We start from the raw sequence: 14,259 nt of genomic DNA on the forward strand, positions 1-14,259 counted from the left end.
TTTTGTCCCAAGTGTGATAGCTTTGTGCCTGAAATCTTATTTTCTCCCAAACTAAAATTCACCATGTAACTCCACATTTTTCCCCCATCAACTATTCCTTTTTATTCATTCCACAGAAGCTTGTCTTTAAAAATTTTTAAAAAGCACGGAAGACTCCTTGAAGATATGTATTAGTTTTATTGAATCAGTAGTGGGTTTGGCATGGGTGAATCAGCATAAGCTGGAAAGTGAAGAGAATATGAATTTCTTTTTATCTTAAACTGCCTCAAGGGAAATGAATAACCCTTTAATTATATTTTATCACAGTCTGTGGTTAGGCAGTAAAATCCTTTTCAGTGGTTCATTTAAGTCTACAGGAATCCTGCTGTAGTGTCACAACACTTGAAGGAGACAAACACACAAGACCAACGGGTGTTAACAAGTAACTAAAAGGCATGCTAAGAACATTGATGTAAGGGTTTCCATTTCTGGAATAAGCCTGTGGTCACCTTGTTCATATTACAGTAATAATACGGAGAAATAAAATAACTAATATTACAGTTTGATAGAGCAATATTGTTTTCCTCAAGTTATGGGTATAGAACCTTGTTGCTGGGACCTTAAAGCCCAACTCCACCACCACAGGCAAGGCTGTGTTAAGTGTTCAAGTAATTCTTATTTGTGAAGATGATAAAAATTAGAGATAATTCCACAACTGTCCTTATTGTCTACATTACTCAGTCTTCATGGACTGATAAATAATATCAGACTCAGTACAAATGCTTATTAAAGGGGTGTGAGAAACTAGGTTCCTTTCACTTTGAGCAGATATATTCGAGGTAGACGATACTACTGCAGACCAGGTCCCAGCCCCAGTGTTCTAGCTGTGTTTCACTCTGCAAGTTGTTTAACTTTACTGAATCTCAGGTTTGTTTTGCTTACTTGGAAAATGAGGCTAATGATATACTACATAATTGACAGGGTCATATGGAAATGCTCTGCAAACATAAAATGTATGAATGGTAACATTTTAGGAAAGATTTAAAGGAGAGCGAGTAAAAAATTTCTGCCATCAGGTCAAATGACTACATTTGACCTTTGAGCCTGTTAGTGCTGAGACAACAAAAGCAAAAAGATGCTTGCTCACAAGGAACTAATATTCCAATGGGGGCATGCAACATTTAAAACAGAAAAGGCTAGGTACAGACCACTGATTAAATTGATACAGGTTACTCTTGGATGAGGAAATTCCTATGAAATCTGGTGGGCATCTTCTCTGCAATTCAAGCTTAGTTTTAGAGCAAAGAGAGATTCACTTGCTGAGGATCAAAGGCCTTCTCCACAATTGCCTCTGTTGTATTTAAACAGTAAAATACAAAATTTGAGGAGGGTGACAGATTATGAAAGATTTCCAGAAGATGGTACTTGAATTGAGCCTTCAAAGGGAACAGTAAGGAGGAAATGAAATTCATTCCAGGCATAGAGGCTTGGAGAAAGTCTATCCAAAGGCATATGGTGGGAAATAGAATACTGAGGTTGGGAACCAGCAAATAGGTCAACGTGGATAGAACATAGCAAGCATAAAGTAAAAATATTTATGAAGATTATGTTGGCAATTATGTGGAAGATGGATTGGAGAGAGGATGGGAAACTGGTAATAGTTTTATTTTTATTACTTGTACTACCTACTCTACAGGGTTGTGAGATAAACGCTGTGTAACTTTTAAATCGCAACAGAAATAATTATTGTTCAGATGGTTTCCTAATTCGTGAAATGCATTCCTACTCGGGTTAAGCATCAACCTGCTGATGCCATGGTCTTTTGGTCTTTTCCGAGAACAAAGGACAAACCACACACAAACACACATGCCAGTGAGGATCAAGACTTCACAAATAGGTGCAATGAGACAAAAATTATTACGATTAAAGCCTTTTACTTTCATAGAACCTTTTGAACGAAAAAGCGGGGGATTCCCTGTGACTGTGCAGTGTTCAAAAATTCTCCTATCTCCTGGTCCCTCCACGCTTGTTTCTCCCGCTAAAATGTCGTCATGAGCAGGGTTTCACCAATCCGCATCTTGATTGGAGGACGTACAGACCTAAAAGGTCATTGGTCGAAGGAAGCGGGACGAACGCTGAAGGGGCGGGGCCAACGTGGACCAGCCCCGCTCCTCCCTGTCTCGCCTCCCCCACCCCCACCCCCCCACGCGCCCCTTCCCCATCCCTGGCCCGAGACACACTAGCCATGCTGGCGCACCGCACCCCCTGACTTCCCAAGTCTGGGACTCTCCCCTTTTTCCCATCTGGCGCGGTGGGGGCCTTCTAAACCCCTTGGTGCCATGCGCCCCCTCCCCAGCCAGGCCATGCACGATGACACACACCCCCCGCAGCAGCCTCCGGGGCCTCCCCGCCGCTCCCCTTAAAGCAATCCACGGGGGCGGGGGAGGCGGCGGCGGCAGCACGAACACCAATACGGCCCTAAGCGAGAGAGGTCCGGAAAGAGAGAGGAAGAAAATGGCTCCAAGCCGGGACCGTCTGCTGCATTTCGGGCTCAAGTCTACCGTGAGTGCTACTGGGGCGTAAGGGGAGGAGGAAGCTGGGGGCCCGGGAGGAACGATGTCCGGTACGGCAGAACAGCACACACACCGCCCAGGGGTGATCCTTGAAGGGGCGGCTCGTGGCCGATCCCAGCAGGAGGGCAGGCGTTTGGGGGTGGGGGCAGGGATGCTTCCAGCAGCTTGGGAGCCTTCCTCCTCTTCCTCCTCCCGACGTGCACGCGCAGAAGCGCAAGCACTTACGAACACCGCCCCCCAAATAGACACATAGACACACACACACCATCTACAATCACACACGTACACTCAGCTTTCCCTCTTCTGACACTGAAGGGGCTTGCCCCGCCTAGAGGGACTAGGGATGGGCGGAGGTGGGGGCTCGCCCGGGTAGGAGGGGGTGGTCTCTCTCACGCCGCGGCCGCGCCGCCGCCGCCTCACGCTCGTGCTCGCGCCTCCCCTCCCCCACCCTCGCTAGGGCCCCGGCGGCGCTGCCCAATGAACAGCGGCGTTGCTGGCAGGTGGGGAGTGTTTTTGTTTTGGGTTGAAGTTGAGGCTAGAGAGAGAGAGAGAGAAATAGACACAGAAAGAGATAGAGAGAAGAGAGAAGAGTGAGAAGAGGAGAGGAGAAGAAAGCCAGCGGCCCCCGCTGCGGGAGGTGGTGGAAACCCCTCCGGAGTCGCCGCTGTTGCCGCCGCGGCCTCCTCTCCCCGGGCTGGTGCCCGCTTCCTTTGCCCTCCCAGCACCGGGCCGTCCCGGCCCTCCCCGCGGGCCCCGGCCAGGGTCCCCGTCTGCACGCCGCAGCGCCCGGTCGCGGCCGCGCCCGCCGGCCCCATGAGGAGGGACATGAACGGGGTGACCAAGAGCAGGTTTGAGGTGTGAGCCCGGGGCTAGGGGGGTGGCGAGAGAGGGAAAGAGGGGAGGGGGATTTCCCTTGCCCATCTACCCCACCCTAGCCAGGCCCCGCCGGTCGGTCCATGAGTCCATCGATCTGGCTGCCAGGTTTCCTTACCGGCCGCGCTGCAGTCCAGCTGCCCCACACCCTCCTCCTCCGCCGGCCGGGCCATGGACGCCGCCCGGTGGGGCCGTGGCCTCCTCCGCAGACAATGAGCCCTCAAAGGCGCCCTTCCCCCTCCATCCAGCCAGTGCCTTGGGGCGCCCTCATTTCTGAAGCGTACCCCAGCCCCTCCCCGCGCCCAAACTCCTTACAACTCCGCAGCGGTCCCGAGGGGCGACCGCCGCCCAACCCCCCTTTTCTCGTTCCTTTCCCACCCCCTTCTCGTAGAACGGACTCCAGATAAAGATCCTGGGTAAAGGAGTAGGCAGTCTCGGAGGGGAGGAGACTTCTTCGGGCCGGACAGTCCTGCCTTAAACTAGAGAAGCCAGAGTGGGAATCTGGAGAACCCAGAGAGGACCATGGGTTCTGGGTTTTTTGTTTGGGTTGGGTTTTTTTTTTTAATATTCTTGATTGGTTTGGGTATTGTTCTCAAACTTCCTCTTCTCTGTTGTTTTGGCTGTACTGCTGTTAGTCATTGTCTTGAGGGATCCCCCTAAGGTATATTGGGGTAGTGAGAGCAGAGATGCGAGAGACTTATTCAGAAAATCCACCCCACTCTAATTATTGGTTAGAAGCTGTAATTCTCAACCCTTCCCCCCAACCCCCACCAGCCCTTCCCCACCCCCTCCTAGTTCCGTGGTTATACGTACTTCATAGAATGATATAAAATAAAATTAAAGGCTGGAAAAGGAAATGTGAAAACAAAGTAGATTTCGTGGTGCGAGTTACTGAGCAAACTACTGTATGTTTTGATTGCCCGTAGGTGAATTACGGTAGCACAGTAATATAGGAAGGGGACTAAGATGATAAGGCATAGACTTCCACAAGAAGCAGAGAGTAAATGTTACATGGCCTTTTTTTGGCAGAGACTCTGGTTGACCTGGGATCACACACAGCTCAGTGTACATAGCCAGGTGTTTTTCTTCATTTCTATTTGAAGGATGACATTGGAAAGAGCTAGTTAGAGAAGTGAGAGTTGCAGGAAGTTCTAGACACCTCTAGGGAGAGGATCTTACCAAATGATCTTAAATGTTTATTGATTGTTTTAAATTTATATAGTTTTACCAGTTTGAATGGGGTATAAAATACATTGTTACAGCACTACAGAAAGAATTAAAGAGAAAAGTTTCTAGTCTCCTTAGTATGTTTCTTAAACTGATCAGAGGTTAAGAAAGGTATAGAAATGTACTATAAGCTTCTTATTGGATTTGCATTTTTACAGGTTCTTAAATAAAAAGTAGACATAAAGAAATATGTTTGGTTTCAAATTAAGTACTAGTATACAATTCCAGACTGTAATTAGAATAATATTGAATGGAAACTTTGATACTCACAAGAATCTTCGAAGAAAAGGCCAAATGTACAGAGATCTAAAGGGTGGTTATATGGATTTTTATATTTCTGGTTCATTTTCGGTTTTCTTGATTAAGCTTCCTTCCATTTTAGGTAGCACTTCTTTGGAGCTATGCTTTTAAATTATATTGCTCCTTTGCATTTTATTGTAGATATTAATTCATAACTTAGGAATAGCCATGATATATGCAACAAGAACAACCAGATTTCTCTCCGGAGGAAATGTCTTTACTGAAGAAGTCAAGTTACCTTATTATAGGCATGTAGCTTGTAAGTAAAAGTTTTTGGAAGTGACTGGGGTAGGAAAAAGATGAGGAAAAATAACTTGGGAAATTACTTGTATAATGTTGTTACTGAAAGTGTGATTTATTCTGAACTAGGGGACAAATGAAAGATTTAGGACTAGGACATGTTTTAGAGAATTTTTTTCATCTAAAATGAGTTTGTCTTATAACTGTTAGTGCTTTTCTTAACTCTGTTTCACTAGCAAAATTATTAGTAAAGTGTAGAATCTTATATGAAATGTCATTAAAAATGTATCTTTAGATGGTAAGGCACAACGGTCTTTCCATCTGTGTGCATCCCTGTGCAGAATATTTAAATTTGATAAGATAAGGAGATGTATAACATGGACAGACTTATATTTTAAGAAAGTCTATAATAAGAAAATACTTTAGCGTTTTGGGCTTGTTAAAATCATTAAATTATTAATTGCTTTGTGGTGAGAAAACTTCACATAGTGTGCATTGGGAAGCCAATTCTTTTCATCTCCTGCCCAGAAGTGAAAATGCTGAAAGTTTTTGTAAAATGTAGCATTAAGTATGAATTCCTGTCAAATGTTATGGTAATGTTGTATGTAGGCCAGCCAAAAGGTAGGGTATTGTAAAATAAATACATAGTTGGCTTCAAAATGCTCAAGTGATGAGAAAATTAATATTGTTAACCTCCTACGTAACAATCTCAGTGAGATCAAATACCTGTAAAGGTAAGAATAAAGTAGTTAAAGCCAATCAAACAGATAAAAAATGTAAACGTGTGGCAGATACTATGGCATGGATGTTCTCTAAAGCTCCTGCTTGATACACTATCAGGCAGTTTTAATAGGCAACATAGAGGTGCATGTGTAAACTGCAATATATTACCTGTGAAGGATTATTCAGAAGAAATGTAGTAATGGATATCAGAGATGTAGCACTCTAAAAGGACTGGTGATATATGGAGATAAAGGGATAAACAATGAAAAGCCTCTATTCTTCACTGGCAGCCCTACATTGTTAAGAGGTTAGAAGCCTTTGCTCATATTGGGTGGATTCTTCTTGTTAGAGATTTATGGGAAGTCATAGAAAACATGTCACAAAGATGAGGTGTGGATGTATTGTCATCTGTACAGTTGGAGGGAGTTCATGATCACAGATCCCTTGAAGTAAAGAAGTGGTTACTAGGCAGTTAATATCCAGGCAATTAAAATGCACGGAAAAACTATCTTTTCTAAAGTTTATCATCCTTAAAATTTTGTTTCATTTTCACCGTAAGGAGAACCAATCCATTCTTGTTCCTCAAGTTACAGGTATATTCCACCTAAATTGTTAGGTGGAACATTATTTTAGAATACCATTGTATAAAAATAGTATAAATTGACACTTGAGTGAATTATGTTACATGCGGAGTTATGGTTATCATGCATTTTACATAGCAATGTTGTATAAAATATGCTTGATATTTAATACCGTGTTAGTACTCAAAAGTATGCTATTGAGATCAGTGGGAAAGAGATACTGCTAATCCCATTTTACAATCTTTATATAGGTTTCTTAATTTTTATGTCACTTGGGTGCCTTGGTATCTTTATCATGAGGTCTTACTCTTAGAGAAAAAAAGTATCTTATTTAGATATATAAAAAATACACACTCTAAAAATTTTTTGGATTTTTATGGTTTATGAAAGCGTGCAGAATTTCACTTTACTGCTTCAGTTTTCTTTCTGTTGTAATATAGGAGAAAAGAGAATTGATTTGGAATCCAAGTTCCAATCTGTCTCTGCAAGTTACTATGTTCCTTGGAGAGGATGCTCAGTCAGCTTCTTCCCCTGTAAGATAAAGGTATAGGACTTGATCATGTACACGGTTCAAGCTGTAAGATTCTGAGATTTAAAGATTTCTAAAATTTCTGCATGAAAATTGGTTCATTTGAAAGTTAGGCTTCATTAGGAAGTTAGTAGTTGTCAGTTGGTCATTCTATTCTGTTTAAAAGACTTGATGATGGGGGTTTAGAAAGCACCAATGAGATTAAAGAATTTTGTTTGGAAGTATCTAGAGGTTTGGAAGTTCAGATGGTGGAGACACTTTTCTTTACTTGTGATTTAATGCGTTTAATTTGTATAAAACCCAAAGGAGAAGCTGAGGATATCTAGCCTCACTGTTGAAGGCATTTATCTTTAAAAAAAAATTATTGATGTTCATTAATGATGACAAGTCAGCTTCATTTTCTTTAAAAAAGTTTTCTTTTTTAATATTATGAACTTAATTTAAATAGCCCTGTCCAATGGCAGGAACAGAAAAAAAAATTGCGTATAAAACAGAATCTCTATTATGTACAGTTTGTTAATTTTAACATTTATATGCAACTTAACACTAGTTCCAGGACTACTCTGCTTGTCTATGTCCCTTTATGTCTCTTTCTGCTCTCTTCAGTTATTTTTTTAGTGTTTTATTAATGTTCCTTTTTCTTCAGTGCATCAGATATTCTGTCTCAAAACTTCTTTGCCCTCCAAAAGCCTTCCCTTATAACAAATAAGTGTAGTGAAGTAAAACATATTGACACTTTGACCAGGTCTAAAAACCTTTGTCTCATTCTGTGCTTTGCCAAGAGATAGCCATGATTCATGACTAGTTTTCTGCAGTTGTCGTTGTTTATTCCATTGATCAGAACTCTTAATTTTTCAGTTCCCTTATAATGTTGTAGTTATTGTATAAATTATTGCCTTGGTTCTCAACCTCACATTGCATCAGTTCATAAAAGCCCTCCCAGATTTAAAAAGTGCTACTATAAATATTTTTGTGTATCTGACTCCTTTCCCCCGTGTTTGGTCTCTTTTGGGGTATAGGCCTGGCTGTGGTATTTCTGGGTCAAATGGTATGCAGTTCAGTAATGAAGTATAATTCCAAATTGTTTTCTAGACTACAGCTCTACCAACAGTGCAGTAGTATGCCTGTCTTCTCATAGGACCTTCAGCAATTGTAATTTTCCAATCTAGTAGGTGAGGTGGAACATTAGAGTTGTTTTAATTTCCATTTCTTTTCTTATTAGTGAGTTAGTCTATTTATTCATATGATAACTTACCTTTTGAGAGTTGTCTGTTCACATCGCTAGATAAAACATTTACCTATTGGGGAATCGATATTTCTTGTTCTTATGTTTTTTAATTCCCTACATTTTTTGGACATCAGAACTTGATCAGGAAAATTTGTTGCAAAAGATTTTCTCCCTCCTATTTCTAACTATTTATTTTGCTTTTGTAAAACCTTTTCAATTTTATGTAATCAAAATTACTCATTTTATCTCCTGTAATCCCCTCTGTTCCTTGTTTGGTCAAGAACTTTTTCCTTATCTATTCTAGTGAATGGTATCTGCTTTCTTGCTCTTCTACTTTGTGATATAACTTTTTATATCTAGATTATATATCTATTTGGAGTTTATTGTGATATAAGATGGAATATTTGAGTCCTAGTACTGGGGTGGCCTTGTTTATTGAGCATTATGCTGTGTGGAATTGTTTCTTGCTCTTGTATGCCTGATCTATGCCTATTGATCTTTTCTGTTCCTTGACCATTACCAAATTATTTTGATGATTACTGCTTTGCATTATAGTTTGGGACCTATTAATACTAGACTCATTTATATCCCACTTTTTTTTTCATTATTTCCCTTGGGATTCATGACCTTTTGTTTCTGTAGATGAATTTTGTTACTTTTTTTCCTAGTTCTGGCAGAAAAAAAGGAAGGAAACAAGTATGTATTAAGCCCCTACTATGTGCTAGGTACTTCACTAAGTGCATTACAAATATCTCATTTGATCCTTACCAAAACCCTATGAGGTAGGTGCTATTATCCCCACTTTACAGGAAACTGAGGCAGACAGGTTAAGTGACTTGCTCAGGGTAACACAGTAAATATCTGAGGCCAGATTAGAGCCCAGGGCTATAAATTAACCCTTTGATATCATAGCAGCTTAGGTTGCACTTTTACTTTTATTATATTGTCATGGCCCAACCACAAATAATTAATATCTGTTCAGTTAATTTAAAGTTATCTTTACAAGCATACCTTGTTTTATTGCTCTTCACGTTATCACACTTCACAGATACTGTGTTTTGTACAGATTGAAGATTTGTGGCAACCCTGCATCGAGCAAATTGGTGTCATTTTTCTAATAGCATGTGCTCACATCATATTGTATCACATTTTGGTGATTCAGTATTTCAGACTTTTTGATTATTTTTATATCTGTTCTGGTAATCTGTCATTAGCAATCTTTGATGTTACCATTATAATTGTTTTGGGGCACCACAAACTGTGCCCATATAAGATGGTGGATTTATTTGATAAGTGTTATATGTGTTCTGATTGCTCAGCTGAGTGGCCATTACCCATCTCCTTTTCTCTTTTTGGCCTCCCAATTCCCTGAGACACAGCAATATTGAAATTAGGCTGATTAATAACCCTACATTGGCCTCTAAGTGTTCAAGTGAAAAGAAAAGTTAGTCCATGTGGTGAACTTCGTTGTTGTCTTATTTTAAGAAATTGATACAACCACCCCAACCTTCAGCATTCACTACCCTGATCAGTCAGCAGCAATCAACATTGGGGCAAGATCTTCCACTGGCAAAAAGATTATGACCTGATGAAGGTTCAGGGAAATGATGACTTGACTTGCAGTTGACTTTGATTTGAGTGAGGGAGGACTGTGCAGGGTCACCAGCCTTACTTTCTCCTCCAGAGCCATCTGAGTCCAGTGGCCTGATACTCACTAGGATGACTGGAGATGGCCCAGGATGCATTAGGAAACCCTGGCCCTTTCAGGCTAAGGTCTTTTCAGGTTCTCACTTTGAGTGAAGTGATGCCCATTCAGTGAATAGGCCTCTTCAAGAAGTGAAATTTTGGGAGGCAGTAGGGGTTAAGTTACTTGCTCAGGGTCACACAGTTAGTGAGTGTCAGGTATCTAAGGTTGGATTTGAACTTAGGTCCTCCTGACTCCAGGGCCAGTGCTTTATCCACTGTACCATCTAGCTGCCCCTGGGGAAAGACTATACACAGTAAAGGAAGTCTAAAAGCAGATAGAGAGGGGAGCATGGAAGGTAGAGGAGTGAATGATGGGGAAGTCAGAGAAGTCCCAAAGTAATGCAGCCAAGTGAGAAATGAGATCTGAGCTGAGCTCCCTCCTTGAATGGAGGATTTGGAAAGGGACAGAGGGAGATGAAAAGGTAGAGTGCCAAGGCTGATTAGATTTTGCAGGATGATGAGCTTCTGGGGCATAATGAAGAAGTCAGAGAAGTCCCAAGTACAGCAGGTGAGAAATGAGAGCTTCCTCTTTGAATGAAGATTTTGGAGCTGGTATACCCTTGCTTGTGAGGAACAGAAGGGTGGTGATGAGGTGTGGAATACCAGGATTGATGAGATCTTTTTGGATGTTTTCCCCAAAATGAGCTTTCTAGGGTAGAGGTCACGTTGTATTCTTTAAAAGTTTAATAGAATGCAACTGTAAATCCATTTGGAAAAGGAGATTTTTTCCCCCCTTTGTTATCTCCTTTAAAGCTAGTTTCAACTTCTGAGATTGGATTATTTAAAGTTTGTATTTGGTTACTGTTAGTTTAAGCATTTTTATTTTTATGAAAGAAATTCTTTTGTATTGTCAATCTTGCGATCAACTTCATTTTCAAATAAAAGGAAGAAAACCAGCATTGGCTGGGCCCCTCCTATGTGGCAGTTACTGTGTTAAGCACTTTACAAATATTATCTCATTTGATCCTCCCAGCAGTTTTGGGAGGTAGATGCTATTATTATCCCGATTTTACAGAAGAGAAACTGTGGCAGACAGGTTAAGTGACTTGCCCAGAATCATACAGCTAAGTGTGGGAGTCTGGCTTTGAATTCTGGTCCTCCTAATTCTAGCCCTAGAACTCTATACTTTGCCTTCTGGTGGCCTCAGAATAAAAAGAATTAAACTTAGCCTCTAGTCCCTTGAAGTAAGTAGCATAATAGTTATTTTTTTTTTTAACAAAAATGTTTTCTTATTGATCTTTTTTTTGGCCATAGAAGTAACTTCTGAATAAACACTCCTCTCCTCCATCCTCTTTTCTTCCAATTGAATCCACTCTTATAACAAAAATACATGCAACTTACTCTGCTCTTGTTATTCATCTGTCCATCAAGAAGATGTTTTATCTTTTCTAGTACCAAGATGAATTATTACAATTAATCTATTCTAAGCTACTTTTGTTTTTTTATTTTTTCCTTGTTATTTATTTATTTACTATTTTTAGTTTTCAGCATTAATTTTCACAAGAGTTTGAATTACAAATTTTCTCCCCATTTCTACCCTCCCCCCACTCCAAGATTGCGTATATTCTGGTTGCCCTGTTCCCCAGTCAGCTCTCCTTTCTGTCACCCCACTCCCCCGCATTGCCTGTATATCTTCCTAGTTGCGTGCAAAAGCTTTTTTTTTTTTGAACATCTGCTTTTAAAACTTTGAGATCCAAATTCTCTCCCCTTTTCCCTCCCCTCCCTAAGAAGGCAAGCAATTCAACATAGGCCACATGTGTATTATTATGCAAAACCCTTCCACAGTACTCATGTTGTGAAAGACTAACTATATCCTTCCTATCCTATCCCCCTTTATCCAGTTTTCTCCCTTGACCCTGTCCCTTTTCAAAAGTGTTTGCTTTTGATTAACTCCTCTCCCTATCTGCCCTCCCTCTATCATCCCCCCTTTTTTATCCCTTCTGCCTTCTTTCCTGTGGGGTAAGATACCCAATTGAGTATATATGTTATTCCCTCCTCAGGTCAAATTCGATGAGAGTAAGGTTCACTCATTCCCCCTCACCTGCCCCCTCTTCCCTCTCAACAGAACTGCTTTTTCTTGCCACTTTTATGTGAGATAACTTCCCCCATTCTATCTCCCTCTTTCTCCCTCGTTCAATATATTCCTCTCTCATCCCTTAATTTGATTTTATTTTTTTTAAGATATCATTCCTTCATATTCAACTAACCCTGTGCCCTCTGTCTATATATGCACACACACATATATATGTACATATATATACATATATACATGTATACATGTACATATGTATATTCCCTTCAGCTACCCTAATACTGAGGTCTCATGAATTATACACATCATCTTTCCATGTAGGAATGTAAACAAAACAGGTCACCTTCCTTCCTCCTCCTCCTTCCTTCCTTCTTTCCTTTTCTCTCAGTCTCTCTCTTTTGGTAACAGACTCCTAACAGGAAAACTTATTTCCCCCACGTAAATCAAAATTAAAAGATGATTGGATTGCAAATGTTACATATATATTTTTCCAATTGGGTCTTCATTTGCAGCAAAATGAAGATGCCACATATCACTTAACTACTTAACCATTTTTTGGATAAATTTTTTAAATTTTAAACTTAAATACAAAATGTGAGGGGAAAAAAAAACATTGCTATGTACACAGCAGACCATAAGAGAGGATTCAGTATAAAACAATAAATTTCCTTTTCAAGAAAACTTATATAATGAATACTGCATATTGTTTTCGAAGCTGTTCAGTTTTTCTTTGCTTCCTTTTGTTCTCCACTGTGTGTTTTTTACTTTATTTCCTCCTCCTCCCCCTGCCACCCTAGAGAAGGCTACAGTAAAGTGTGGTTCTATCTATCTATCTATAAACATACACATAGACGTAGACACAGATACATATGTAAGATTGTACTATGCTTATTTCTTCCTATCATCTGTTTCTCTGAAGGTGGATAGCATCTTCCCTCCTAAGTCCAAGTCTTTCCATGTTTTTCTAAATGAACCAGCTCATCATTTTCTACACCACAGCAGTACTCCAACCCAATGACATCCTATCTGAGTTTTTCCTCCCCCAATTTTCTCTGTTCCTTCTATTCCTGGCTACATAAGTTTTATTTATACAAGAAAATTATATTTTAAAATAAGCAAAATTATCCTTTTTACACTTCAACAGTGCTCTTACCTTATATAGTTTATGGTCTGATACTGCTGAATCTACTTCCTTTACATTTTTTCCCCGGGTTTCTTTGATGTTCCTGACATTTTGTTCTTCCAAATGAATTTTGTTATTTTTTCTAACTCAGTAAAATTTTTTTTTAGTAAACTAATTGGGATATTGAATAAATATATTAGATTGTCATTAAAAAAATTAAATTGGCTTTACCTGGCCATGAACAATAAATATTATTTCATTTATTTAGATCTGAGTTTATTTGTATAAAAGGTGTTTCATATTTTTGTTCATGTAGTTCCTGTGTCTGTCCTGGCAGGTATAGACTCAGGTATTTTATACTGCCTAGGTATTTTAAATGGTCTAAAACAATATTGAATAATATTGCTGACAGATAGTGTAGTTTATCTGTTTTCACATTTGATTAAATCTATTTTAACTTTATCTGAGATCATGATTACTATCCTTACTTTTTTTACATACTAAGTTCTACTCCTGCCCTTTATTTTAACTTTTTGTATTATCTCTCATTTTTATAATGTTTCCTGAAAGCAACATCTTGTTGAATTCAAATTTTTAATCTGCTTTTGGTTTCCATTTTATGGGTAAATTCGTCCCATTTACATTCTAAGCTATAATTACTTGTATTTTCCTCCTTCCTATTTTTCCTCACTATCCTTCTCACCCTATTTACCCTATTCCTCCTCACTCCTCTGCTTTACTTGTAGTGGCTACCTTGCTCCCTCCTATTTCTTACATATCTACCCCTCCAAAAGTCCCTCACTTATCCTCTCCCCCCACCCTTACCCTCTTACTTCTTTTTGAATTTAGAAGATATATGTGTTCCCTCTTTAACCTACTCCCCTGTGAGTGTAAGGTTACAGTACTACCTCCTCTCCCCTCTACTAGCTCCTTCTGTATCAATTTTTCCTTTTATGCCTCATTTGTATGAGATAGTTACTCCTTTTTATCTCTCCCTACAGTTTTATTTTTTTTTAGAATCACTCTATCATACTAAGCTCAGCCCATGCCTTTCTTTTAAACTGCCCAAATAATGATGACAATCACAAGACTACTGCTAATGTTT

At 39.9% G+C, this 14,259-nt stretch overlaps 1 protein-coding gene across 4 annotated transcripts in view; it reads left to right on the top strand.

Moving 5' to 3' along the window:
* Positions 1 to 2,290: 2,290 nt before the first annotated feature.
* FBXL20 (F-box and leucine rich repeat protein 20) overlaps positions 2,291 to 14,259 on the top strand; it is a 101,073-nt gene continuing 89,104 nt past the window's right edge. For 2 of the 4 annotated variants that reach the window (XM_036754206.1, XM_036754207.1), the window contains exon 1: positions 2,291 to 2,541. In XM_036754206.1, the coding sequence (XP_036610101.1) occupies positions 2,350 to 2,541 (192 nt within the window). In that variant the 5' untranslated portion in view covers positions 2,291 to 2,349. Of the gene's footprint in view, positions 2,542 to 3,149; positions 3,408 to 14,259 lie in introns of those variants that run through there. The other 2 variants (XM_036754204.1, XM_036754205.1) reach the window with 1 other exon arrangement.

The sequence above is a fragment of the Trichosurus vulpecula genome, chromosome 4 (genome assembly GCF_011100635.1).
Source record: "Trichosurus vulpecula isolate mTriVul1 chromosome 4, mTriVul1.pri, whole genome shotgun sequence".
In the NCBI taxonomy this organism is placed as follows: domain Eukaryota; kingdom Metazoa; phylum Chordata; class Mammalia; order Diprotodontia; family Phalangeridae; genus Trichosurus; species Trichosurus vulpecula.